The sequence below is a fragment of the Zea mays genome, chromosome 6, assembly GCF_902167145.1.
Source record: "Zea mays cultivar B73 chromosome 6, Zm-B73-REFERENCE-NAM-5.0, whole genome shotgun sequence".
Lineage (NCBI taxonomy): Eukaryota > Viridiplantae > Streptophyta > Magnoliopsida > Poales > Poaceae > Zea > Zea mays.
The window spans coordinates 174,553,703-174,578,729 of record NC_050101.1 but is presented as its reverse complement, the minus strand read 5'-3'; the positions used below and the strand labels follow the sequence as shown (position 1 = coordinate 174,578,729).

The window sequence follows — 25,027 nt, the reverse complement described above, 5'->3', positions numbered from 1 at the left end:
AAGCAACACTCCGCAAGAAAAGAACTTGAGTTAGTGCTCTTTTTCATCTAAGCTTTCTTGCTTTGTTATCATAGAATTATTAGTTGTATTGATTTATCACTTCCGCTTTATTTGAAAGCTATACTCTTTACCAGCAAGAACTTAGTTTTTATACTCCGATAATTGTTCATCTTGTTCTAACCACTAATCAAAGGATCTAGTTGGGGGATAAAGTTTTAATTTTCAGGTTTCGCCTATCCACCCCCCCTCTAGGCGACTTTCAACTAGTAACAGGATATCTATGTCTAATACATCGGCAACAAATGGGGATTTGCAGACCCAACCATTATATGGTATGCCGATGAACTCATATCCAGGGCAAGTACCACCGCCGCCATCCCTGCTTGGCAGATCGGCGCCCCTGAATACGGTCGGACCATCCGGCCCATACGCGGACCGTCCGGCTTGCTCTGCCGGACAGTCCGGGGCCGCCTTAGGACCGCCGCCGTCCCTGTTTGGCAGATCGGCGACCCTGGACGCGATCGGACCGTCCGAGATGCTACCCGGACCATCCGACCCTTACGCGGACCGTCCGGCTTTCTATGCCGGACAGTCCGGGGCCGTACCGGGACTACCGCGTGGCGCCCCAATAATGGCGAACACGACCGGCCAGTTCGGATGTACCACCGTACAAACCGGATACACATATGCGGAACCTGCTGTTGCACACCATGCACCAAATTATTACACACCACAACAGCAGTATATTTCGCCTTCTACATATTTAAACCATAATGCACCACATAATCACAGACCGATCAACACTATCGATCGGTCACGGCAAGAAGGTCGGTATACTAATACCCGACCAAATGAGCCCCACAGCCCAGGATCCGGTGGTCTACCACCGGGTGCAATGGAAAAAATTAGGGAAGAGATGACTGAACTATTTCGAGATAAGTTCGGAGTTAATGTAGCCAGAGTAGGGCAATCATACCAAAAGCCATATAATCACCGGTTTGACACTGTCCCATATCCACAAGGGGCAAGGATACTGGAATTTTCTAAGTTTTCTGGTGAGAATGGGAGAAGCACATACGAACACATAGGCCAGTTCCTAGCACACCTAGGCGAATTGGCTGATGGAGAAGCATTTCGTGTTCGGTTATTTTCTTTATCGCTTACTGGTACTGCTTTTGCATGGTACGCCGCCCTGCCTCCTAATTCCATTAATTCTTGGAATGAGTTAGAAAATAAATTTCATGAACATTTCTTTGCTGGGGAATATGAATTAGGATTAGCTGACTTAGCTTCAGTCCGACAAGGACGCGAAGAATCGGTTAATGATTATATCCGGAGGTTCCGGGACACTAGAAACCGATGCTTTCGGATCCATGTTGCAGACAAAGAGCTAGCAGGGCTAGCTTTTAATGGGTTGCTATCCTACTTAAGAGACAAATTAGATGGAACCCAGTTCTTTTCGATAGCCCAGCTACATCAGCGGGCTTTAGCCTGTGAAAGCCGATTTAAAGAGACATCAAAATCGGCCGCCCGTACTATACATCTAATAGAGCGTGATAGTTCAGATGATGAATCCGCAGATGTATATACCACTGAGTTTATTTGGCCAACAAAGGCCAAATCTTCAGCATGTTCTTCCTTACAGCCGGTTCAAAAGAATCGGCAAGAAGAGATTAAATTTACCTTTAATGTTGCCAAATGCGATAAGATATTTGATGAGCTACTTAAAAATGGCAACATTAAATTAACTCATAATATCCCTCCTATAGATGAATTAAAGAGGCGTGCTTATTGTAAGTGGCATAATTCTTTCTCTCATGCCACCAATGACTGTAATGTTTTTCGTCGACAGGTACAATCGGCCATAAATGAGGGCCGGTTGGCTTTTCAGGAAATGCAAGTGGACACACAACCATTTCCTGTTAATACAATAGATGTCGCATGCGAAAAGATTTTAGTTCGGCCCGAAATGGCCGATAAAAGCAAAGGCAAAGACATCATCATTGACGATCCTCGCACGTCAAATATATCGCAAAAGGAGATTGCTCGAAAGGCTCCGGACGATAAGGCTAAAAGGTCCGGAGGCACCGGGGGGCAGGCACAATTAATGAGCCAAGCACGACAGCCTGGCCTGAGCATCACAGACGGTATGACACCTACGTGCGGACGGTCCGGTGCTCAGACAGACGGTTCGGCTAACTCTGCCGAACAATCCGCCTATGGCCAAAGGCGTCAGCCTCCACACAAAGCCTTAAAGGGGAAAGAGACGCAACGGCAAAGCACATATGGTCGGTTGATCAAAACTGACTCTACTTTTGATCAGTTGCTCTCCAAGAATACTAGCAAAAAGATCGTTCTACGTGATCGGTCAACGAAGAAACCTCGGTCACCTGCTAAAACAAAACGGGTAAACAAAACGGCTCGAAAGGTGACACAACAAGCATCGCCTATTCATCCTATGAGACCAAGGTACTTTCCACCCGTTTACTCATCGTCGGTATATTATCCTGTTCAAACATGGAATGGTACGATGATGAATCCATGGTATATGTATAGTCCCTTTGTCTATCCAGGCTGGGGGGCACCTCCATTCTATTCCTTTTGATCCATTGATCAAACGGTCATGGCCGAGAAAGAAAAAATCCGAAACGGCCTTTACATTGGTGCTTTATTGAATGATCTCCATGTTGAAAAGCCGATGACTTACATCAGGTTTAGTTCATATGCTTTTGGTTCGTCAACCTTCACCAAAAGGCAGGGGGGCATATGTTGAAAGCTGAAAAGAGCTGTGCGGACGGTCCGGCCCTGAGGCCGGACGGTCCGCGGTCCGGACAGTCCGCGGTTGTGGCGCGGACGGTCCGCGCGTGCGCAGAGTCAGTTAGGGTTCCTAGTTTCTCGCGGGATTTGTTACCTAAAATCGCGGGATTAACTCGGAAATCAGTTTGAATCGGATCCAGACCTCCCCCTTTATATAGATGAAGGGCTACGGCCGATTGAACCCCCAACAATCGAACAAATCAAGTCTATTTCTCGTTTTTACCTTACGCATTAGGAATAGTTCTAGTCTAGTTCTAGGTTAGCCTCTCAATCCTCAAATCCTCCGCTTCTCTTCGACTCTACGTCAATTAGAAGAGTCTAGGTCGGCCTGCCGAGCCTAGACAACTCCTAGGATCTCTCCTCCCCGACGGGGTCCCTCCCGGGAGCGAGATCCAGGCGCCGCCGGCGATCTTCCGCCGCCCCTGCGTACGCGCGGACCGTCCGGCCCCTGGGCGCGGACCGTCCGGCCGTCAGGCAAGGAACGCCAGCCTCTGTTCTAGGTCACGGACCGTCCGGTCCCTGGTTGCGGACCGTCCGCGCCTGTGCAGAGAGCACCGCCGCCTCACGCCAGGTCGCGGACCGTCCGGCCCTGTGCCGCGGACCGTCCGCGCCTGACCAGAGAGCACCGCCGCTGGTTCTTTTGAAGTGTTTGGCGCCTCCAAAAAGGTGTCAACATTAAGAAATCTTCTCTTTTATTTCTATTAATTTTATCCCTACTTAGAGTACAGAGGCAAATGATCCCTAAAATATGATGGACGACAAAACATAATTTACATGATAAAATTTGTTGACGTCGGAAGAGATCTGGAATATATATTCTATACTATACTTAAAGCACCAGTTTCAACCGTCGTCATGCGTTATTTTTTTACAAATAACTCCTCACAACTATTTCAAATTAACCCGCTGCACGTCTATAGATGTCAAACGACGCCCGACACGGGCTAGATGCACGCGGGCCACAACTATGGCACAGACACGTCATGTCGGCCTGCTAACTGTGTCGGACCAGCCCGTTAGCCCGTCAATCCATTTAATTAAATCAGCGTAACGACGCCCAACACGGGCTAGATGCACGCGGGCCACAACTATGACACAGGCACGTCATGCTGGCCTGCTAACTGTGTCGCGCCAGCCCGTTAGCCCGTCGATCCATTTAATTAAATCAGCGTAAAATGTAAAAAAATGGTGCAGGAGGTGGGGTTCGAGCCCATACCCTAATGAAAGAAGGGGGGAGACACTGGGTGAAACTGTCTAACCAGTAGAACATTACGCTAAAATATTTTAATATTGAATATAAATTGTATATAGGTATATACGTTTTTTTTAAAATAAAAAAAATAATCGTGTCGAGACGGGCCAGCACTACGGGCCGAGGCTACATCCCAAGCACGACACGACGTTCTTTGCTTTTGCAAGCATTAGGTCATTTCTGAGACCACATTAGCGCAATGGACTACATGGTGTTTGAGGTTGCTCAATTGGATGGAGCATCAATGATTTGTCACACTAACAGCAAAATGAAAGGTTATTTGTTGGTTTTAAACATTAGTAATTGCTACGAAGTAGCGTAATTTATATGGAGCGCATCCAGTTTTTATTGATGCCTGACTTTAGCAATCGCTCCATATTTTGATCTATCTTTTTATAAGTTTGACTTCATGGGACTTATTTTATAAACTTGATCTCACAAACTTTCTCTTATTTGGTCTCTGTATGATGGGATTATGTCATTTTATAATCTCTGTTCATTCAGTCAATCGTTGTGAACTCTCTTCTAATCGCTCACTTTATTGGTCGTGTTGAACCAAGACATATTTGCATGGAGTAAACAATAACATCAGTTATCTAAATCAAAAAATATATTATACAGAGAGCGGAAACAATCAATAAAAAATCTTGAAATTTTTTTGATGGATAGTTTACGTGGGTATTGTTGTAAGTCGTCGCAACGCACGTGCAACCGACTAGTATATATATATATCGGTACACCAGTAATAGCTGCCGCACACGTGGTTGACATATGACCTTATATGCAGCAGGGGCATAGCTAAGCGATGAGACTGATCTAGAGATCGATTAAACCAATGTTGATCCTATTTTCCACCGGTAGACCCTCAAAACGGCCCGAAAGGAGCGTGTGAAGGTTTCCTTAGAATAGTCAAGAGCACCTAGAATATTGTCAAATCTCGTTGAAGACATGACAAACATAAAGATAGAGAAAGAAAGTGATGGGTCCTCAGGAATAGGGTACTCAAAGTAGGTCCATAACTTGTGTCGGCCCATCCGAGCAAGAAGCCACGAGAACAAGGCCGACCAAACCCTGCCGAGCAACACTACGAACGGACGATGACGAGCAACTTCCGCTGAGCAACCCTGTAAGGCGGACAAGGCCGAGCAACTCTCGTAGGGCAACTCTTCGAGGCGGACGAGGGCGACCAACTCTTTGGGGCGGACGAGGTCGACCAACTCCCATCGAGCAACTCTTCGGGGCAGACGAGGCCAACCAACTCCCGCTGAGCAACTCTACGAGGCGAAAAAGTGAAAACCCACCATGAGGTGTAGTACGCCTATGGGTCCCAGTTCCACGATTCCCCGTCATGCGTCAGACAGGCGCACACATGTACCCACTTGTCATGAAAATGAGGCTGGCACTTTTGGTCCACACTAGCCACGATAAAGCACGTCGTCGCCAAACATCGTCTTGGCTGACACCACGACACGCCGAAGGTGTGACGGGGAGTCTTTGTCAAGAGGACAAGGCGACACCGCGTACAACCCTTAGCGTCCCCCGACTCTGCCTCGCAGGACCAGTCAAGCTCTGCTATGGCCTACGGAGAGCCTCACATCGGAGTCTCTACAGTAACCCAGCATACCGGGCAAGACAGATCGATCCACATCCACTATATCGGACATATGCTTACACGCGGTCAGAAGGCGACGTTAGGGGAGCTACATCAGAGGAGCTCCCATAGACAACAAGTCTCGCTCCGCTTTAGACACATGACACTTTGTATAAGGTCGCCCCTTGAACTATAAAAGGGGGTGGTAGAACGCGAACAAGAGAGGAGCATTTGACCAGAATTCTCTCCTTCATATTCTCACACTAGCACCCTTTGTAACACGCTCTTAGGAACAAAACAATGATCAACACTATATTGGACGTAAGGTGCGAGCCTGAACCAATATAAGCCCTATCTAACACAAAATCTATTGTGTCATCCATTTCTGGAACCACAACAAAAAGCGACAGTAGATGTATTTCTAATCGAATGAATGTTGAATACCTCCATAGTCCATGAACCTCCCATATATAGAGACGATGGATTTACTCAAGTAGAAAATAACCTAAAAAGTTCTCTAAGTTTTCTATATCAAACATCAATATAGAAACAAATCAGTTTAGAATCCAACAAAAGTTGGTCTAGGCTACTTTAAAAAATCAAGTAGGGCAACTTTTCACGTGTACCATACACAATGGCTGGCCTAGCAATAGAAAGTCGGTCTGGTCGAATTCTAATCTCTACTAACCCATATGAGCAGAGCGAGGGCGTCCACCGGCTCCGTGCCCCCGCCCGGCCCCGCACATCCGGCTCCCCGAAAACCTCTCCCTCCGCGCCAGCGCCAGGGCTCATCCCCACCGCGTCCGCCATCATCGCCGAAATCCTCGCTCGCCCCATGCCGCGCCGAGATCCTCATCTGCCCCGCGCCTGCCTCCCAAACCGCGCCCGCCCCTCAGCCCCGGCGCCCGCCGCTGCGTCCCACACTGTGACAACCACCCCCTTCCCCCGCGAGATGCTGGCTCTCCTCCACCTAAACCCCAACGTAGCTTCTCCACCACGCTGCCAGCCTCGTCGCAGCGGAGTTCCTCCGCCTGCTCCTCAATGCCCAACCCCCGCCCCTGCAATGTCGTCGTCGCCTGGTATTTAATTGGCGTTTCGTCTACGGAGGTAGCCCAGCGCGGCGATGCGCTAGCCGTGGGGCGGCTGCTTCTCGGGCGGCGACGTCCGTGTAGGCGGGCGCGTCATCCCCCAGGAGCCAGAGCCGGAGGTCTTCTCCTTCGTCGAGCCCTTCCGCGTTGTGGTGCCCAGGTGAGTAGAAAACTAGCCATCCCTCTCCTCCTTTGGTGTGCTTCCCTCCTCTCCCCCTCCGCGTTGTGGTCCCCAGGTTGATGATGATGAGGAAGCCAGGATTATTTCAAGATGGACGACCCATCTTGATGCAACATTTGTGAGTTTACAACAAAGTTGCCATGACGCCTGGCCGGATGTCAGCGGAGTGATGTCTGGCCGGCGAGATGGAGCAACGCCTGCTTGTGGTAAGCCGTGCGGAGCTTCTTGTACTTCTGCACAAAGGTTGGAAGGTCGATGTCCTTCTCCAGGAACTTCTGGTGCAGCTCCTCGGACTCCTTATCCAACTTTGCCATTGATGCTGAGGAAACAACAATATGTTTAGTTTGTGTGACAAACACCTTACAAATTCAAATACTTGGAATTACATATACTTTTTGTTGTTGTTTTGAACCGGTATTGAAAAAGTTCTAAAGGCTAGCATGATCATTATGCCTGAACATTGACATGTAATGTACATTGTATCCGATTCTGAATCAGAAAATAACCAAACTCAAATACAAGTATGCAACTGGTAAGAAAGAAACACAGGAACTTCACAGGAAAAATGCAGGAAGAATGGAAATTTTAGCGTTCCAAACAGGCCGTCAAGATGTTATTGTTCAGAATATTTACTTTGGAGCTTGTCGAGCAGTGCGGCAGGGGAATAGGACCTCATAATATCATCCTTTTGCCTCTCCAAATCAGTTAGGCGGTCTTGAGCAGCAGCCAGTTTCGTGGTTCTAATTATTGTGCACTGCACAAAATTATAAATGCAAATGAAATTTCAGCAAAGAAATGAAACGCCAAAAACATAAGAACAAAATCAGAAGAAAGCTTTGCAGTAACAGTATTACAAGGTTGTCATTTCATGGTATTATATATTTTATAAATTATGCATGATCATTTAGTTTAATAATGAATAACAGAACCACAATGTTTGTTATCTTTCTTCATGACATAAAGGTGACAGTGCGGCACCTGATTCCTAAGTTCCAAAATCCGCTGCTCCTTTTCTAAATTTCCCCTGTGTCACAATGTTTCCAATTTTTTCTATGCTCCTATTCCTGAATTCCAAAGACCAACTCATAAAAAATTCCAGTGTTCCAATCCTCTGTTTTGCCACTACACCCATTTCCTATTCCTATAGTTTTTTCCTTTCCTGTGTTTTTCATTCCATTCCAAACAGGCCATAAAAATGTGGGTTATGTTGCGGAAAGGACTTTAGCATCCTCTGGCGAACTCAGCATCACAAATATAAAAAGTGATCGTGCAACAGAGCTTACATTGTTCTGGGTTTTCACTTGATCAAGTGAGTTAAAGAATGCATTATATGCCTCTCTGTCTTTCAATAGCCTTTGTAGCTCCTCAATACTGCATAAAAAATATTAAAATAGCATGATATAACAAGGTTGTCAACTCCAGCCAAATGATGCATCATCCGGAAAATTAATATTGTGCAAATACATATGCTGTCAACAAAGAGAATTAGCAAACACAGCACAAAGAATCAGCCATGCATAAATGGTCAATCCAAAATTATACAACATTTGTTTGAAGGCTTAAAGCTGTTTATGTTAAAATTGCCTCAGGATAGTTCTATTTTCTTTCGTTTTTGTTAACTCTGGATCACTGGCACAAGCTGTTTATGTGGGAAGTCTCGATTGAAGCTCAAGGTTTAAAGATATACTAACAGAGGCAAAAACTGGACACTGTCTGTTTTTAAGAATTTATCCAGTTCGTGTTTACGTGACCTTGAACTTTTAGTGGAACATTTGTATACACATTTCGTTAGAAATTAGGATCAAATTTCTAAACTAACAAAGATGCAATGAAAAAACTTAAATTGTTAGGTTCCCACTTTCGAAACATCTTCACATTTTACTTCTCATCGAATGCATTTCCTTATGGTTGGCTCTTTGAATATCCTTTTATCATGTTCCTGTTAAACTTCTTTGCACCGATTTGATTAGCAACTGGATATCTGATTGAGGGGTTTTACGCTTGCTGGTGTATCTTGCAGCCACATCCTGATGTGAAGCCGTCTGCTTCACTTCGAATATGTGGGCACTGAAGCTGTGTGACGACGAAAAAATGCCAGTGGAAAGAACCGGGAACATGTTTGTTTGTGTTCATCTTCACTACATTTTGCTTCCCAGACATTTTTTATTTCCTTTTCAATGTCTCTTTGGTAGTGAATCATGTGAGAACTAAAGAACTTACAAACATCTGAGCCCCTGGAAAGGATGAAAATGTCCATTGGTCTCCACCTTGATTGATGTGTTTTTCTGCTCTTTTACTGATATATCATGAGAGATGGTGTTTCTTTTCTGTAAAAGAAATACAATACTGTAGCGTTTGATCAATTGGTTAATTGACCACTATAACTTGTATCAGCCATGCAAGTTCTAGAACCCATTAAATATCCTCCCAGTAATGTTGCTTTTTAAAAGGTTTTGTGGGGGTTATTGATAATATTGGGCACACTAAATCTCTAAACCAAATGGAGATCCTGCAGCCTAGGGTAGAATGCAATATTAATTCCGAATGGATGTTTTGCAGCCAATTGCAGGATGGCTTAGTTTTTTTATAGGTAAATTTAGCAAATTAGAGGTATGAATCATGTCAAGCAGTTTTATATTTTTCCGTTTGGTATTTTGCGAAGGTACATGTTTGGATATATTTCTTGTGTTCTTGTTGTAAATGAACCTCTCATGATACCAGATGTCATGCCGGGACTTGTATGTCTCCTAGAAAGTTTTCTTTAGATTATGTGTCCATCATTTGAGTAGAATAAAATAGGTGAACTTACTGGTATTATTTCATTGTAATCTCCCTGCTTCCATTTGAAAAATATAAATTACCTGATGATTGTAATTCACTAGGATTTTCCTCTTGAGAAGGCAGTGTTAGGTATAAATATTGTAGCCTCAAAAGCTACTTAATTGAATGTGCTTGTTTATTCCGTAATCATGAATTGTTTCTCATTCACATTGGAGTAGCTTTTTTTGTGCTCAATAAAATGGTGTAATAAAATGGTCTGACATCTAATTGTTTGCTGACTGTATAACTGTGGTTGGTATGATGCCAATTTGCTGAACTCCCTTGCTTTGTTAGTAAATGGTTCATGAAATTTGTACAAATACAAACAGATGCAAAGCTCTTGATAGAAAATCTGTTTCTCAAACAAATGATGTCCCAGTTTAACTTTAAACTGTTGTATTTCAATTCAAACAGTAATGGCATTGTAAAAGTGAAATGTGTATATCAAATGCTCTCATACCTGCCAGTTTCCTTGTCCTTCACCTGGGCTAGGATACTGACCAGAACCTCTTTGCCAGTTATCTCCACCATATGCTGGTCCAGCCCCCTGTCTACCATCCCCACCGTAACTAGGATTCACACCAGGAACTCTGTTACCATCAGGATTCGCTGATGGACGTACCTGCCCATAGTTACCAGGTGTATTAGGTTGACCATAAGATCTAGGTGCTGATGGTTGGCCATAAGACCCAGGTGCTGAAGGAGCAATAGATGTTCTCCTGCCTGCCCTTGCGAGAAGTTGCTACGCTCTTGGGGGTTGTTGTAACCTTGACCTTGCCCAGCTGGATTTACATGCCCTTGGTACTGACTTTGACTTCGAAAATCAGGTGGTCCATTGTAGCCTGAACGGTCTGTGTAATCATTCCTTCCTTCCAAAACCTCTACCATCCTGACCACCTTGTGCATAATTCTGCTGTAGTTTCCTCGGTAGTTACGGTTCCTGTCAGTTCTTGATGGTTTGCTATAATGAACAGGTGGTGGTCTTGCTTTTCTTATGCTTCCTCTAATGTAAATTTGATTTTTTAAATAATTTCCTAGCTTGTCGACCATTAGAGGCTCTCCCACTCTTGGATCCACTGAAGCATTTTAGAGGTGCTCTGTTCTACTATCAAAGGTTAGCATGACTGTTTCTGCACTAGATCCCAAATGGCGGCCATGGTGTGGCGGCCTGAGGCAAATGGCGGCATGAAGAAGAAGCTGGAGAAGGAGTCGTCACTGGACTGGGAGCTTTTCAATCTCAGGAGACGGCCATGTCAGATGCCTGGTACGAGGTGCTGTCGGTGCTGCACTTGATGGCCATGGTCTGCTTGCTGCAGGCCAACACCCTGCTTCTCCCAAGGTCATTGGCCAGTACAAGGCACCAGACCTATCCAGTGTGGGATCCTGTGGCACATCAGATACCTCGAGGGCTTAACGGAGATGTTTTGTGTTATTAATGGGATGTACTGGTTGAGTATCAGTTTGAACCGTAAGACATTGCAATATTTTCGAAAGATCTGTTAATGTTTGTAATTTATTGTAATAGTCTTAGCATTAATGATGTCGTTGACATTACATTATTAAATTAAAATTATATATAGAAGTTTGTATGGTATTGCAATGTAGTGTTGAAATGGATAGATTAAAATAAATAAAATTATGTATGACTAGGATCACAAATGGAACGAAATCTATTTATCAAAAAAGTATAGCATACATTTGTACGTAAGTTATCGTGGTATTATATATTTCCGTTGCAAAGCACGGGCACTCACCTAGTATATATATATATATATACCACGTCGAGTGGGAAAAACCGAAAATCGTGGAAGGTGCACGACTGCGCGACCGTGAAACCATGAAATGACATAATCACTTGCGTTTAAATTTTAAAATTCTTATGGCCATCATTTTCTGCTTGTCTCTCTGCTCCTCGCAGCGCCGCCCACATCACATTCCAAAACATGTCTTGGAGATATGTTTCTTTAACACGCAAGGCCTCCATGATAGGGAAAGATGAGCCACCATAGGAGGTCAAACTTAAAAAATGGGACGAGAGGGGATACCGCAAGCAATATGGCAGGACCAGCTAATCAACGACGATAATTTTTCAAATTCTAATGATTAGTGCGGTTTTACGTAGAAGACGTGGTTAGTGCGATTTATTGAGTAAAAAAACTATCGTGTTTCTGCTGTTCATATTTGAGATTTTCACTTTATTTATATATAAAAAAAATAAAGCCACCCGGGTGGACCGCTTCAAGGCCCACTGGCCGAGCAGCCCACCAGAGCAGCAGGTTTTAGGGCGTCTGTTGCCGCACGTAGAGGACAGCGAGGAGCAGAGGCTGCGCGGGGCTGGTGGCGGCGCACAGGGCTGAGCGGTTCAGCTCTGGCCGAAATCCATGCTGTCCGCTGCGTAACCTCCTCCAGTTCGGCTCCATAACTATGGAGATCTGCTCCCTGCTCAGCAACTCGCCGAAAAATCCCAGCTCTTTGTTCCTATTCCTCCTCTCGGTTCCAGTCACGATTTGGATCGATTCCTTCGATTCTTGGTGTTCTGGTGTTAATCCTGCTGGTGGAAGAAGGTGGAGGTGGTACTGCTTGTGCGCAGCGAGGTTCTCCTGCGCTCCGTTGTCTCACCAGTGCACCTGTGTGGTGCTCTGTCTGTTCTGATTATTGTCCACCGTGGCCTGGTGCCTGGGCTCCCTGCTGCGCGGTGTTCGTCTTCTCGGGCTGGTGCCGTGGACGTCTCCCTCGGCTCCGGCAGCGGCTCTAGTGATAGCCTATGGCCCTAAGCGACCTTGGAAACCTGTGAAAACTTATGTGTGGTTTTGATAATTAATACTTCCTCCGTTTCTTTTTATTAGTCGCTAGATAGTACAAAATTGCACTATCCAGCGACTAATAAAAAGAAACGGAGGGAGTACAACCGCTGAACTAACGTCTACTCTAGTATTGTGAATAAGATATGTTAAGTCCATATTTGAAGATTAAACAATGTTGGCAACAAAGGGTGTTCAAGGTAGAATGAAAGCAAGATGCAAAGACCCAAGACAATTGTAAATTGGTCGAATGGATGTGACTACACGTTTTGGAGAGACACAAAGCAGAGTCCTCGTGGTTGTTCGCGTTTGACAACTGTAGATAAAAATTCATACACCGGAAAAAAGAACTAGATGTGTTCGGTAGCTAAAATTTACATGTCATCATCTAGATTTAGAGAGTATATTGGGTACACCGCCCATTAGAATTTTTTCTATCATTTTTACAGTTCTCGATACTCTAAATTTAGCTAGGATTTATACCTAGGTCGTTGGAGTTGCTTTTAATAGTTAGCTAGTTATTTGTTAGTTAGCTAATTCTAGCTAGCAATTTTTAGTCAACTAAGGACATGCTTGGTTTTTTAGTCCGAAGACTAAAGTTTAATTATGGTACTAAAGTTTAGACCTTACCTGTTTTATTGTAGAGGCTACAAGTATTCAGAACATATTAAATGAATCATAAAAAGACCAAAATACTCTTTAGCATTCTCCCGCAGTTAGTGTAACTGAAATAAATGAGGAACAAAAAAATTAGTAATTACTTGAGTGACTAGAGACTAAATCGGTTTAGTCTCTATTTTAATCTTATTGTTTGGTAATTTAGAGACTAAATTTAACTAAAATAAAAAAAATCTTTAGTGACTATTACATAACTCTTAGTCACGTGGACCTGCAGACTCCCGAGCACAAGATACGTTTTCCAAAGAGAGATAGCAGGTCGGCTGACGTGTGGAGCCGACCATGGCTTGGCCCACACATCAGCCGCCGGACGAGGAAACCTTTGCGATAGCAGGAGCAGTCCAGGACTCGTTTTTTTTCTTGCTAGAACCTTGCGAGTTCCGACTCCCTCACTCATCTCCGTCCGTCCGCCGCACCGTCGCCGAGCGCCGCTCCGCGCCGGAGACGTCCTGTTTTTTTGCCGCCTACGAGCGCTGTCCCTCTTTTCTTTCCGCGGCTCTGCCCCAACTTCTGCATCCGAATCTCCCACGAAGTTGTCACGGCGATGGCAGCGACCGGCGGCGTTTCAACTGACGATATCCCGATCCTGCAGGCAGAGAACCTCACCAGCAACGTCAAGTCCGTCCACTACAGGTATGTCTCTCTCTCTCAATCCGATCTGGAGGTGCGCTTAGTTTAAGGTTAGGTTTGATCTGGATTTAGCGTGATCTCTTGGACTGGTAGCCTTACCACGGAGTAATTTACGTTCCCCGCATTTATGGGAGTTTTGCTTGCAAAGGCTTGACTATAGAGTGTTTAAATGTTGATCAAAGAGACAGAGAGGAAGAAGGGAGTTGCGACTTGATAACTTAAATATCTTTTGCCATCCTAATTGTGGAGGTCAGATTTTGATGTCAAGTTGCAGCCATCCTAATTGTGGACGTCACACGAGAGGGATTTAGTAAATTTTGTGATAGGCGAATTGCTCCTTTCTTGTAGCCATCCTATTTGTGGAGGTCAAGTAAATTTTATGATAGGTGAATTGCTCCTTTCTATAGATGCCTAGTTAAACGGGATCTGATTGCTCTTCATGCTATTACATGGCTAAGCCTAGGGACTAGGGGTTGAATTCCACAATGCTTGATGAATGGTGAAGTTCATAGTTCATACTGTTATAGTGTTATCCATGAGCACTGACTAGTTATCTGCTAGGAATTTTTTATTCTGTTGAGAAGTGAGAACTGCCCCTTAGATCCGCTAGGCATGTTTAGTGTGCAAAGGTTCTTGTGGTGTCAGTGCTGCAGTTGGCCAATGTTGATCTGAGACAAAAAAAGGGGAGTTGCCTGCGGAGGTCACAACTCATACGAGAGAGATTTAGTAACTATTTACAGTTTTGTGACCTGTTAATTACTTATTTCTATAGATTCCTGGTTGAATCTGCTATGTTGAATTAGCCGGATCTGCTTTGTTCTTCATGCTATTACATTGTTAGGCCTAGAAACTAGGGATTGAATCCCATGATGCTTGATGAATAGTGAAGTTCATGCTGTTATCCTTGAGCACTGAGCAGTTCTCTGATATGACCTTTTTATTCTGTCGAGAGGTGAACTACCCCTTAGATCCGCTAGGTGTGTTCGGTGTGCAAAGGGTTTTGTGGTATTAGTGTTGGTGTGTTTCGCTTGGCCATAAAGTTTTATATTCTTTAGCATGCTTTGCAGAGTATATTTACACTTTAGTGGCTATATAGGATCAACTGAACATGTACTTAATATTCCTAATAAACAGGTTCCGGGCACAATGTAAAAGTCATGAAGATATTTTGTGTGTGTGTGTGTGATGACATACCCCTCAACTTCCCCTTCTAATTTCTCATTAGGACCTCTCATTTTGAATATACCTGACTAATTTGCTATTTTAACTATGGTGGTTTATCTTTATCCTATGGGAAGTTTGTCTAGGTACCACTAATAGGTCACATTTTTGTGAATATACCATTAAAAGATCCAACCTTTGCTGTGTACCATTAAAAGGTTGGATTTCTTTGACTGCTAGCATTTCTGTGAAAATTCCGTTAACAGAAACATATATACCCCTGCCCTTTACAACACAGTAGCATGAATACATACTTGGGCTTGCTGGACGTAAAACAAGGACATTCATCAGGACCTACCATATAACATTATATATCATAACTTAGCAGCAATGCAGCATAGCATCCTGCATACCATAATATGCTCATACTCATATATACACATAGCACTGGTCCCATTCACTTCACAGCTATGTGCTCATACTCATATATATACATGTCTAAGTAGAAGAATTTGGAGATTGTCAGAGAAGATTACCCATCTGGAATCCCAGTAGGATCCACCCTAACTCAATCCCCCCTCGATTTTACATCATGAGTACATGACCCTCAAATACTGGGGTTAGGACCATGAACTCGTAACGCAAATGGAGAGGGAGGAAGGGGAGGGTGCACACCAGTTTGGAGAGAGGGCGGAGGAGCTCGAGCTGCAGAGGAAGATGGGGGAGGGTTGTCGGAGGAAAGATCTGCCGCCGGGGAACTCTGCGTCTCGGGCACTGGAGAGGGCTGCTTGTCTCCTATGCAGTTGTCTGCGTGCGTGAGGCTGTGGTGTGGGCTATTCGTTCATGAGGGATGGAAAGCTAACAGCCAAGGCACCAAGTTGTTTGGTGAATTTAGGCACAGGGGTAAAACTGTATTTTTTTTTGTAATTCCCATATATTTGTAAATTGCAAAAAAATGAAAGATTTAGACTTATGTAACGGAAGGAGATAGAGTGCTATATACCAGTAATGTTCAATCTTTCAATGCTAGATGGAAAAGATCTATTCTTTTAATGGTGCATTCCCAAACATGTAATCTTTTGAACTTTGATGCTAAGCTGCCAATTTTCCCTTGTCCTAAACAAGAGGTATTTTCATGTCACAGTCGAACATTCTTGTCGATCATTGGTGGAGTTGTTGCTGGAATCTGGGGATTCACAGGCTTGACGGGATTTGTCTTCTACTTTCTGATAATGATGGTTGCATCTATCGGGCTCTTAGCAAAGTCAAAGTTTTCAGTGCAGACATACTTCGATAGTTGGACCAGGATTTCAATTGAAGGAGTTTTTGGTGGCCTTATGGTAAAGCCCTTATTTTACTGCCATGTCATACTCTGTTGCTTATCATGTTGTTTAATGATGTACTAATACAATGCAATTTTCTTTGCAGTCATTCGTGCTGTTCTGGACGTATCCTTTTTCTTCGATAATTTATAAACAGTCTTGTTCATACTCTATTTCTGTTCTTCATGTGCTTGTGTAGATAGGCTGAATATTGCAAATAGTTGGGATGGTAAACCAACATGTTCATACTCTACTGGTTGCATATTGGGTAACATACTGTTGCCATCTATTTTGGTGGAATATAAATGAACAATATTTTAGTCAATCGGACAAAACAATCCCTGAACCAGCGAAGCAGTTTATTTTTCCTAATCTATAAACATGTTTATGCTTATTTCCTATCTATGTTCAACTGGTTTAGTGTTGGTCCTTCTCTGCTCTTGTTCATCCTTGATGAGAGAGATAGATTTGCTTATGACATTGTTCATATCTTCTGATGGACGTAGAAAGAGCTACCCTCCAAGGAAAATATGGAATTTCATCTGATGTCGAACATTCCCAATGGGCTCTTTGTACACTCAGTTTTTATTTTGGTAATTGTTGATATAATATTTTGTGATACTATATCGTTGGACCTAAGCAGAGCTCATAAACTGATGTAGCAACTCCTTCGCTTGGATGATCTGTAGCAGTTGTGATTTGTCATTTCCAGTAATGAATGTAAACTTTGATTGATGGACACTCGGATTTTTTTGCATTATCACTTGAAATGTGAATGGCCGGTCTGGTGCTGTCTCACTGACTGACTAAGTCTACTAAGTCACCAGGTCACGAATTCGAAACAATACTGAGGGGTGTTTAAATGTACTAAAGTTAGTTTGTTGGTTATAAAATTGCTAGCTTACTAGTAGCTAGCTTATTAAAAATAGTTAATACCTAAACTATTAGCTAGTGTGTTTGAATGTCTATAGCTAATTTTAGTTACTAACCATTAGCTTTAGTGCATTAAAAAACCCCTAAGGCTTAGTTTGGGTACTTTAGTATTGAGTTTAATCCACATGTATTGAGGTTAATTGGGGTGTAATTTAAACTAATTTACACAACAATCCACATCAACATAAGTGAATTGGGTTCAATACTTGAATAACCAAATAAAGCCTAAGTCACTGGTCATGAATTCGAAACTATCTTTCTGTATTTATGGTGGGCTTGTCTTGTGAAGGTTTGTCTCAGCTTACTAATTTGTTGGTTTATCCTTTGCTAGCCCAAAATAGAGTTTCTTTTCTTTTCGAGATCAAAATGACTGAAATTGCTCGGACAGTCTGACTGCTTAATTCACTCTGTTAAATCTTATGAAATATTTAAATGTACTGGAGCTAATAGTTAGTGACTAAAATTAGTTAGAGACATTAAATACTCTATCTAATAGTTCAAATATTAACTAATGTATCGTGGATCGTCAAAATAGACAAAAATAGTATTTCTACGTAAAACACTCATAAAGGGTATTTCCATTTAACTACCCAAACAGGATATTCGTTTTTTTCTTATTTTTGATGATATTGTGATGGAACGACGAGCCTATTTCTTCGCTTTTTCGCCAACAAATCTTTTAGTAAATTAGTTAATTACACTGACAATTTTTTATCTAACTAACTATTACGTTCAAACATCCTTAGTCTAGCTCAGTCCTGCCGAACCTGACTGAACCCATCTCATCTGAGGGGGTTATCGGGCCGAAATTTCTACATGGGCCTAACCCCAGATCCAAGCTTCCAAACTCATCGCCCTCCCCACGGCCAGAACCCTAGCCTCGTCGCCATGGCCTCCTCCTTGCTCCGCTCCGGCCACCGCCTCTTTCTCCGACGCCACCGCCTACCCGCGGCATTCTCCACCGCTACGGCCGAGGAGCTAATCGACGTACGCAAGCTTCCCACCAACTACGACCCCTCCACCTTCGACCCGTCCTCCCCGTCCCGCCCGCTGCCGTCCGACCGCGTGTGGCGCCTCGTCGAGGATGTCTCCTCCCTCACCCTCGCGGAGACCGCGGCTCTCTCCTCTCTCCTCCTCCGCCGCCTCGACATACCCTCCGCACCACCCATCGCCATCCTCAACTCCGCCGCGGGGCTGGGCGGCGCCGCCACGGCCGGCGCGGCGGGGGAGAAGGCGGGGGCGGCGGCGGCGGCGGCGGCCGAGAAGACCGTCTTCGAGCTGCGGCTGGAGGGCTACGACGCTGCGAGCAAGATCAAGGTGATCAAGGAGATCCGGTCGTTCACCGACCTGGGGCTGAAGGAGGCCAAGGAGCTGGTGGAGAAGGCGCCTGCGGTGATCAAGGGCGGCCTATCCAAGGACGAAGCCAAGGCGATCATCGAGCGGATGAAGGCAGTTGGCGCCAAGGTCGTCATGGACTGATCAGAACAAGCCTTTTTCAACGGTGAAATCCTGCAACTGCGAATCTATGCTTCATTTCAGATCAACTTTAAGTGCAAGGATGGACGGGTGGATTGTGGACAGTTCCTCTATGAACTTGCGGAAATTGATGTGGCACAGCGCTAATAGGTTTTCAAGCACGTTAATCAAATGAACATTGATCCTGCAATGCTATAGGGTATTGGCATCAATCGCTCGTCATTATGTTCGAATTTGTGACCTTTCAATTGTGGGAAGTTAAAATGACATAGTTAGTTATTTTGTTCATCGCAGGGTCTTGTTTGAGACTGGATGTCCATATGGATACAATAACATTTTGCTCTTGTTTCTGTGAATGTACAAATCGATTCTTATTGAATGCAACTTAACTCTCGACTGTTGTTGCTATAATGCTATGTGCAGGTGGCCAGGTGCTGTAGCTCCATGCGCTTCTCTATCCTCAGGGTTGATGCCGCATGCTGCTTGGCTCGGCACTGTTACTGAAATTTCGAGGCTCAACGGTCTTCAATCATTCATGTCATCATGTGTTTCTTCTTGTCCTGTTTAGGAATAGCCTTCGCTAACAGGAAACAGGGAATAAATTATTTCTAAATTTGAGATAAAAAGCATGCACAGTTGGAGTATTAAAGCATGTGTTCTACTTCTAGGCCTCTGGTTGACGTCTTGCCTTACGTAGACTGATTGGTACACTGTCTCACTCACGGTTTGCCACACCTAAAGTTAGGCTAGTTTGACTAGATTAGAAGTGTGTTTTGTTTGTAGCTATAGTTGTGATAAGATTTTTCTTTCATTAATGACTTGTAAAAACGTTACAAAATTCTTTTAGGCATAACAAGATGTGGCAAAGAATTTGAGCGTCTAACCTTAAACAAGTGGTAGAAAATATACGGTGATTTTTAATACATTAGGTATACAATCAAACAGGAGACTTGGAGCCCAATGTTATGGCTCATGGTTTACCGTCGATACATTATGAGAGATATCACGATTTCAGAGCCTTTTTTATATAATAGAAACATAATGTTCTATCCTTTTGCAGTCTCCTGCATATGGTATTATGGATCGAAAAATAACAAATATTCACCATAAAACCATAAAACAAAAGGAAACATCCATAGTGAACACATCAACATATCTAGTGCCCTCTAATTTAGGATTAGATCTCTATTTATAACTAAAATTTATTTAGAATCCGAACATTTTATGAAAAAACGTTTGGACCATAATCCACTACCATTCCTAATTAAAGCTGCATCAAACAAATAGCCAACTTTAATTTAAAGCGAACAACCCCATAATCTACACTAAAGATCAACACAAAGATTCTATACACAAAAGAGACGTGAAAAGATGACAAATGAAATGATCGTGACTGCAAGCACCAAAAAGGTCTAGAAAAATTCACGTAGCGCGTCCTGGTACAGCAGTGAATCGTCGTGCAAAGTTGTTTCTCAAAAAGATTCAGAGAAAGGATTCAGTTAATCTGCTGTTTTTTGCTGTATTTCCTCATGCTTGCGTTCTTGGAGCACATGCTTTCGATGCAATTGATCACATCTCGAGGCTGAAATACTCGTGCTTAAGAAAACATCCAGGTACCCAGCATTTGCATCTCAAGTTACAGAACAGAGTTCAGGATCCCAGGGCAATGCACAACCACTAATCCCGTTTGTAATATTACAGCACAACCTGTAAGGGGCACGCATCAAAATATCTGAAGCCAACTGTGTTCATTGGTCAGCCTCAGGCTTGCTACCATTGGCCTCGCCATTGCCTGTGTGGTTTTCTGGCGAGGTCGTCTGGGGTTCCTGCTGCTGCTGCCCCGGGCCTGTACTGGGTTCAGGATGGAAGTTGATAGGGAACTTGGTGACTCGGGGCTTGTCGGCCAAGATATTTCTTTGCACCCTGTCAATTAGCACCTTTGCTGGAGGCTCTTCTCTCAATTGTTCATCATCATAATCATTGTTCACGTAGTAGCCTACTCTCATGAACTCCTGGCCCATGTAAGAGCATGTCAATAGCAGCACAGTCACACCAATTATGTCTTCCTCACGTATCTTTGAGGGATCCGGTGGGTCAGCCTGCAGTTGGATTGCCATATTGTTTCTCAAAACTGGGTAGATATGACAAGGCTTAACACAAAAGGGAAAAATCACAAACAGTGCTCGCACTTTATTCCTAAACAAAACTAGGACCTATTGTCTAGTGAATGTTTGAAGTAGAATACCTGAAGGACAAAACGGTAGGTCCCAACATTGACAGGGCCAACAAGCACGCTCTCAAGCTGTTGATCGTAGTTTTCATCTTCAGCTGATCCAACATATATAAGCTTCCACTCCAGATCTGAAATGCAAGCAAAGGGGGTCTTTACATGCATTTAAAAACCCAACGTCCAAAAGCAAAGACAGAAATCAAAACATGCGAATTGCATATGTCTCACACAGATCATGTGTATCTGGACATGCCTTTATAGTACACAGGGAAAAAATTAAACATAACATTACAATTAAAATTCCTCAAACAAGACAATATCCATGCATAATCCATAAATTATATCACGGTACTTCATTGTTGATTGGGTTATATCTGTACAATTTTCTAAGTAATACCTATCATGGTACACCTTTTGCCACTATCAACAAACCAGAGCCATAAGAGGGGAGAAAGTAAAGCAAACATGTCTGGGCCAAAAATTTTATATAATGACCCACCCCCATTCAAACAGCTTTTGAAGCTAGCAGGATCCCAAGAAACCATGTAGCTTATGAAAGAGGCCAGCAGATTAACCACTGTAGACTGCAGTGAATAAATCACTAAAAGCAGAAGAGAACATTTTTTTCAGAGTTGCCAACAATAGAACATACTCCCTCTATTCCAAATTATAAGACATTTTAGCATTTTTAGATATATAGTTTTTACTGTGTACCTAGATATAACATATATCTAGATGTGTAGCAAAAGTTATAAATGTAGAAAAGCCAAAATGTCTTATAGTTTCAGTTAGAGTTTATTTCCTCTGTTTAGGTGATTAGCCGCTTGTCATATTTACATGTTTAGGTGATTGGTTAGTTGACTTATTTCCCTATTTCTCTCGGATCACCTGCTTGGTCATTTTTCTATGAATCAGGTAAAGGAACATCATCGGTAGAGGTATATATATTGTACTCCTAATATTCAGTTGAATGCAAACAATATTCGTGCTATCATGGTATCAAGAGACTGTCATGATCCCGTGACATCTCGCTTACGCTAAACCTCACCTGCATGTGCCGCCTCCTTAGTGCCAAGCCGCCACCATGTCACATGGTGACCTTCCAACCACTCCCTCCACCGCCACATGGTGACCTTCCAACCACTTCCTCCACCGTTGATGCCCAACAACGCGCCAAGGATGCGGCCGCATAAAAGGAGGACCACCAGGGCCTGGTTGGTGCCGCCATTGAGGCTGCCAAGGCCATGGTCGCCGCTCAAGATCATCTACATGCCGCACAGGACGTTCTCACAAAGGACATTGGGCGACAACGGTGCCCACGATGACGCCAAGCTGTCGACGACCTTGATATCCATGACTACGAGGCACCACCATCGCCAGTCCCCATGTGTAGGCATCGGGTGTCATGAACATCTGTGTCCTCATGCCAACAGTTTTGGACCCCATCTCCCACTACAACGTTGGCGTGACCACATCCTCGCATTCAAACGACCACATCCTCTCTAATGTCACCTTCTTCGTCATGCCATCCTGGTGGCGTATGGATGTCATGTTCCTATTGTGGGTGCTAGGCACACTCTCTTCCAAGCTAGTGGAGTCTACCCACATCCGCCACAACATAGCACGCCGCTTCTGGATCACCATCTAGCAACCATGAAGCTCATGCTCTTCACCTTGACGCTGAATTTCGTATCTTCATGCAAGGCGGTGTCTCAATCAACGACTACCGCCGCAAGATGAAAGAGATAGTTGGCACTCTCGGCGACCTCGACAAGATTATCCGCAATTGCACCCTCATCATCAATGTTCTACACGGCCTAAATGAGAAATTCGCCCCTAAGAAGGCACACTTCAAGCGTTTCAAGTTGTTCCCCTCCAATTAGGCCCACAACGACCTTATCCTCAAGAAGATCGACTACAACAAGCCAACACCACCTCCAGCTCCAGCAATCGCCCCCGTCAATTCTCTAGTGTGGTCTTCAAGCGGCTCTACTCCCCTAGCATTGCCTCCATTGGAGGTTCGACAATGCCCCATGACAGATCCACCAGCTCCACGACGCACTCTAGCAGCACTGGTGGTGACTCGACCCAGCGCTGTGTGCACACGTTCCCCAGGCTGCGTAACAGCAAGCCCTACTGCCCAAGCCCACTTCACCAAACACGCCCTTCAGCCCTTCCTATTGACGTCGTTCAAGCAGGCCCAGCAGCAGACTAGCGGCCAGTTTGTTTTGGCTTTTCGCAGCTTTTGGCCACCAAAAGCTGCTGCGGACTGCCAAACACTCAGCTTTTCAGTCAGCTTCTATAAAATTCGTTTGGGTAAAAACCATTTAAAATCAACATAAACATATAATCGGTTGAGTCATCGCAATAGTAGTAATCTGTCACTTTATAGATCCTGAGCTTCATGGACAACTTTATCTTCCTCAGCACGTAATCCTAATGATACTCAGATTCTCTACACAGCCAGATTCTCCCCACAGCTAGATTCTCGGAAAAGCTGGTCAGAAAAAAGCTGAACCAAACAGGCCCTAGGCCACCTCCACATCCCACTGATGTCCCTGCATGGACACTATGGTCCAGATATTGGGATTAGCAATCCCTCACCAGCAATTTCAGCACCACAACCCTCTTGATATTCAGTAGAATACAAGCAATATTCATGCTACCAATTTCAAACAGGGGGTACAAGATTTTAAAAAAACTCAAATAGAACTCCACTTGTGTTAAGTCCAACAGCAAAATTATACATTTGTATCATCAGCTACAGCTATAGCACAAGTACATATGTATCCCTTATAGGTACAAGATACGAATAACATGATATTTATCCATTGCACATTCAATTATAATCATCTTCAAGCACAACTAATGCTAGATTGTAGGCAGCCATCCACGCATGACACGTGTGTGCATGGAATTTCTTGCACAACTATAGAATGTGGCAGCCAGATTTTGACAATACAAGTATACAACTCAATGACCCGCTAAGCAAATAGGTTCAAGTCATTTGACATTCTGATATCTAGATACTAGTAATGGAGGGTAGAATATATGATCAAGAATCACATGGTACATAACAGCATAGTGGAAATTATGCTGCATTCTTATGCCAATTGTTACATAAAGGCCGGAATATGGTTAATAGAAGTTAACCGTCACGAGCATACAAACAAGGTGAGCTGTAGAACAGGAGCGCTGACAGTTCAACCCCCAATCCACACACACACCAAATTCCATGTAACCCTTCTTAATTGTTTGTGAACCAACAATTAGCTGTATGTAAAAATTGCTAAGTGTTTCTAATCATTCATGGATCCGCCAATCGCCTAACATCCAAAAACGTACTCCATTACAGGAATCAGGAATGCAACATGCACCACCGAACAAGAACAGTGGTAGCCTCGAACAATGGTAGCCTCGACAACAATGGCATCCGCATCTATGCTAGTACTGCCGCACAGGAATGCAACCGATGTAGCAGCGCTCGACTCAACTCCCATACCCTCCTGATGTCATCCTGCAGAGGTTGCAAAACCCACCCCCATAGCCCGGTATTCACACTGCATCCAAAGCGACACCCACCGATCTCACGACGCACGAAACCCTAGCCCGCCGCCACGCACCACGGGGCCATAGAAAAAAGGAGGGAGGTGATCCGTACCGTCGTCGAGGGGCACGAGGCACTCGTAGGAGATCTCAAATTGGAAGGGATTGAGGAAGGCGGTGGGGTTATCCAGCACCGCCACGTTGGTGATGTTCACCGCGCTCATCGCCGCCGCCGCAGCCGCCGGGAGTAGCCGCTCGTACTCGAGCAGAGGGGAAAAGACGAAAGCGAGGCACGGCGGCTGCGGATCGGATTTGTGGTCAGGGGTTGCTCTGCTCGAGGGCGCGACCTTTCAAGCGGGTTTAATGGGGAGCGGCGGGAAGCGAATTTGGGTTGGCGGGAGACGGCCTGGAGCCCGATGTTTGGAGTGAGAGGGCCAGAGAAGCTGGGGTCTGCGGAAGCCGAGAGAGTAGAGGGGACGACGACTGTCGAAACTGAACTAC

At 44.3% G+C, this 25,027-nt stretch overlaps 3 protein-coding genes, 1 long non-coding RNA gene and 1 pseudogene across 6 annotated transcripts; 2 read left to right on the top strand and 3 right to left on the bottom strand.

Annotated features, from left to right (window-relative positions):
• Positions 1–7,054: 7,054 nt before the first annotated feature.
• Positions 7,055–7,957, bottom strand: LOC109940137 (uncharacterized). Its single transcript, XR_002262660.2, has 3 exons — positions 7,908–7,957; positions 7,563–7,683; positions 7,055–7,248 (listed from the first exon to the last, which is right to left on the bottom strand). It is a non-coding gene; the product is annotated as an uncharacterized lncRNA (long non-coding RNA).
• Positions 7,958–10,180: 2,223 nt separating this feature from the next.
• Positions 10,181–10,799, bottom strand: LOC109940588 (RNA-binding protein FUS-like; annotated as a pseudogene).
• Positions 10,800–13,448: 2,649 nt separating this feature from the next.
• On the top strand, positions 13,449–17,084 carry LOC100382435 (uncharacterized). Of its 2 annotated transcripts, NM_001368199.1 has the most exons (4): positions 13,591–13,861; positions 16,164–16,359; positions 16,448–16,467; positions 16,808–17,084. In NM_001368199.1, exons 1-4 carry the CDS (start codon positions 13,773–13,775, stop codon positions 16,836–16,838), a joined length of 336 nt encoding a protein of 111 aa, NP_001355128.1. In that variant the 5' UTR covers positions 13,591–13,772; the 3' UTR covers positions 16,839–17,084. The 2 variants fall into 2 exon arrangements, with proteins under 2 accessions (XP_035815591.1, NP_001355128.1); XM_035959698.1 differs by lacking the exon at positions 16,808–17,084 and having other exon boundaries at positions 13,449–13,861; positions 16,448–16,795.
• Positions 17,085–18,056: 972 nt separating this feature from the next.
• On the top strand, positions 18,057–19,582 carry LOC100194209 (Ribosomal protein L7/L12-like). 2 transcript variants are annotated; one of them, XM_008649213.4, is made up of 2 exons: positions 18,063–18,775; positions 19,174–19,417. In XM_008649213.4, the coding sequence occupies exon 1, from the start codon at positions 18,091–18,093 to the stop codon at positions 18,751–18,753; it is 663 nt and encodes a 220-aa protein (XP_008647435.1). In that variant the 5' UTR covers positions 18,063–18,090; the 3' UTR covers positions 18,754–18,775; positions 19,174–19,417. The 2 variants fall into 2 exon arrangements, with proteins under 2 accessions (NP_001132724.1, XP_008647435.1); NM_001139252.1 differs by having other exon boundaries at positions 18,057–19,582.
• A 743-nt stretch (positions 19,583–20,325) lies between these two features.
• Positions 20,326–24,979, bottom strand: LOC100283736 (uncharacterized). The gene is made up of 3 exons (NM_001156635.2): positions 24,642–24,979; positions 20,996–21,111; positions 20,326–20,849 (listed from the first exon to the last, which is right to left on the bottom strand). The coding sequence occupies exons 1-3, from the start codon at positions 24,748–24,750 to the stop codon at positions 20,499–20,501; spliced, it is 576 nt and encodes a 191-aa protein (NP_001150107.2). The 5' UTR covers positions 24,751–24,979; the 3' UTR covers positions 20,326–20,498.
• Between the last annotated feature and the right edge of the window lie 48 nt (positions 24,980–25,027).

Coding starts and splice junctions, on each gene's coding strand:
- LOC100194209 (NM_001139252.1), top strand. CDS start 18,091: ATGGGCCTAACCCCAGATCCAAGCTTCCAAACTCATCGCCCTCCCCAC.
- LOC100283736 (NM_001156635.2), bottom strand. CDS start 24,750: ATGAGCGCGGTGAACATCACCAACGTGGCGGTGCTGGATAACCCCACC. Junction 21,112..24,641: donor CCTCGTGCCCCTCGACGACG/GTACGGATCACC, acceptor CTTGCATTTCAG/ATCTGGAGTGGAAGCTTATA. Junction 20,850..20,995: donor CCTACCGTTTTGTCCTTCAG/GTATTCTACTTC, acceptor ATCCAACTGCAG/GCTGACCCACCGGATCCCTC.
- LOC100382435 (XM_035959698.1), top strand. CDS start 13,773: ATGGCAGCGACCGGCGGCGTTTCAACTGACGATATCCCGATCCTGCAG. Junction 13,862..16,163: donor GTCAAGTCCGTCCACTACAG/GTATGTCTCTCT, acceptor TTCATGTCACAG/TCGAACATTCTTGTCGATCA. Junction 16,360..16,447: donor GAGTTTTTGGTGGCCTTATG/GTAAAGCCCTTA, acceptor TTTTCTTTGCAG/TCATTCGTGCTGTTCTGGAC.